The sequence below is a fragment of the Eucalyptus grandis genome, chromosome 1 (assembly GCF_016545825.1).
Source record: "Eucalyptus grandis isolate ANBG69807.140 chromosome 1, ASM1654582v1, whole genome shotgun sequence".
NCBI classification, from domain to species: Eukaryota; Viridiplantae; Streptophyta; class Magnoliopsida; order Myrtales; family Myrtaceae; genus Eucalyptus; species Eucalyptus grandis.
The window spans coordinates 51,600,767-51,603,471 of NC_052612.1; the positions used below are offsets into that span (position 1 = coordinate 51,600,767).

The 2,705-nt window shown below is 45.2% G+C and overlaps 1 protein-coding gene across 1 annotated transcript; it reads right to left on the reverse strand.

Moving 5' to 3' along the window:
* Positions 1–672: 672 nt before the first annotated feature.
* Positions 673–2,033, reverse strand: LOC104449335 (carboxylesterase 1). The gene has a single exon (XM_010063463.3). It carries the CDS (start codon positions 1,891–1,893, stop codon positions 889–891), a length of 1,005 nt encoding a protein of 334 aa, XP_010061765.1. The 5' UTR covers positions 1,894–2,033; the 3' UTR covers positions 673–888.
* Between the last annotated feature and the right edge of the window lie 672 nt (positions 2,034–2,705).

Genomic DNA, 2,705 nt, shown 5'->3' on the forward strand with positions numbered 1-2,705 from the left:
TCTTCAAAATAGTACTGGAAAAGGACCGGAAACAAATTGTGGGAAAAAAACAGGGAGGAATTTGGTCCAACTGGAGCTATTGACCACGAAAAATAATAAAATATACGTTGCTTGAATCCATGGACCCTGATTTTAATATTGCCTGGTCAATATAGGTCCCTTGCTAAGCACGGCGACGCTTTTGTCTTTATCAAATTATCAAATTATATGGGTTGAGGAGGGATCAAGTATTGCCTTGCTAAGCACGGCGACGCTTCTGAGCATGCTATGCACCTCTCGAACTTGAATGGAAGTTCTTCTTGAAGTGTACCGCATGCCCTTTTGGAAGACTTTGCTCCTTTATCGAGATATTTCGAGCATGCTTCATAGTCTCGAATTCGGGTGTTTCAATGATTAGACTTTCGGCCGTGTTGGAGTAAAAAGCCAAGTAGGAATCATTGAATTTCAATTGGAAGAAAAGAAAAATCCAGGGTAAATGCTAGGAGTCCAAAGATCAATTAATAAAGTGATATATTGCTGGATATTATGAGCAGAAGGAACATGTTTGATGAACAAGCACCAAACAAGAAAGAATATGCCACAGTATTTTCTATCCCCATTATCATAGTTGCCATCGACCAGAATCCAAAGCAATAATCAATTTCAAAGCTTGTAAAGATGAAAGTAGTGAACTATTGAGAAACCACGTTATTTATTAGACGTATACCGGAGTCCTAAAGACGATAGGGCTCCGATTTACATATTTAAAAAAAAAAAAAAAACACACCATGGACGATCAAGGAGTCCGAAACCGTCAAGACCCCATAAATTTCATATAACGTGATAATTAGAGAGAAATTTCAGGCTACATTTTTGCGCGGAGATCCCATCCGGTGGATCGGCCCCGCCCTAACTAGTTACAGTCGTGGACATGAAAGTCTTTAAGGTTTGGAGCAGAGGCTTGCTCTTGTCCGGCTCCCTGACCTCGATCGCATGATGTCCACCCTCCGTCAAAACCCTCACCACACTCACCCCCTTCTCCTGCATCATTTGCGCAAACTCCACCTGTCGATCGAATAGCGGGTCTCCGTCGCAGCCGGCGACCAGTAGCCTCCACCCCAGCGACCTCATCTTATCCACCCCTTCCGAGATCTTGGAGCCACCGTCCACCATTGGATTACAGTACACGTGGTCGCGAGTAGCCCCAAGCGGCAGCGACAGCTCCCACGTGAAATCGCCTTTCGCCAGCGGCAGCATCTGGTCGTTCACCAGCCTCAGCTCCGATGGCGTCCGCTGGATGCCGCCGAAGAAGGGGTGGTGCAGTATCAGCCCACGGATCTTCAGGGGCTCGAGTTCGTCGTGCGACGCGGATGCGCGTAGCCCTGCAAAGAAGGCCAAGTTGCCGCCAGAACTGGTGCCCATCAGGTAACACATGGAGAGATCCGCGTGGCCCGCGAGCCACTCGTCCCGGGCGGTTTTAACCCAGTGCAGCGCCTCCACCGCGTCGTCGTACGCCATGGGGAGCCGGTGCTCGGGGGCGAGGCGATACTCCACCGACACGACCACAGCGGAGAGCTCACGCGCCAGACTGACACAGAACTCGTGGAACGGCGTCGAAGCGGCGCTGTGGAGGACGAATCCCCCGCCGTGGTAATAAACTATGACGGGGAGTTTCTCCTCCGAGCACGACAGAGCACGGGTGGGTAGGAAGATCCTGGCCCAGGTGCTGTGGGAAGGGTTGATTGGGACGTCCTTTGAGAGGACTGGACTGGCGGGAGAGGTGGGATTAAGTGTAGCGGAGGTGACCGGTATGTTGAAGCGGGCGCGGTCGAGGGTGCCATCGGGATTGAGGGCGGCCCGGAGAGAATCCGAAGTGTTGACGGTGAGATTGGAGGATGCATTTTCGGTCGACATGGTGGTAAAGCACAGAGAATTGCATGGGAGGGGACAAGGGGAAAGGGGATTCTTATATCCTCTCGGCTAGTAGCTGTCCGTGACGCCGGTCTTGTGGGCGGCTATAAATTCGTCGTATCGAACGACGTTTTCTCGTTTTTCAAGTGCCGAGGCAAAGGAATGCAGATTAAAAAGCGGTCGGATAACGTGTAGAAGGTGACGTGATTGAAGTAAGGACAGGGCAGTTTAGAAGCAAATTTGAATTTGGTTCCTTTTTTTTTTTTTTGGATTAATACCTGAAAAATTCTAAATTGGTACATCTGTAACAAATTTATCTCAAATTATTTTTTTAATCATGAAAAATCCTAAACTGGTACACCCTTTAATAAATTTACCCCGACTAATAATAAAAAACCTTAAACTGGTATATTTATGACAAATTTACCTCAAACTAATTTATTCGACTGCAAAAAATCCAAAACTGATAAATTTGTAATAAATATACCATTTGCTAAATTGGATTAATACCACAAAAAAATCATAAAAATTGTAAACTGGGACAAACGGAATGTAAAATCTCAAATTAGTATATCGATCAACTATCACGTGTCATTTAACTTAATAATTGACAGTAAAATTTAATAAAAACTAACAGAGAGTAAATTTGTCACAAGTATACCAGTTTGGAGTAAATTTGTCAAATGTATACTAGTTTTGGATTTTTCATGGTAAAAAAATTAGTTTGAGATAAATTTGTCACATACGAATCAGTTTTGGGTTTTTCAGAGTATTAATCCAAATAAAAAATAAAAAGAGGTGGAAATTGGTCCAAT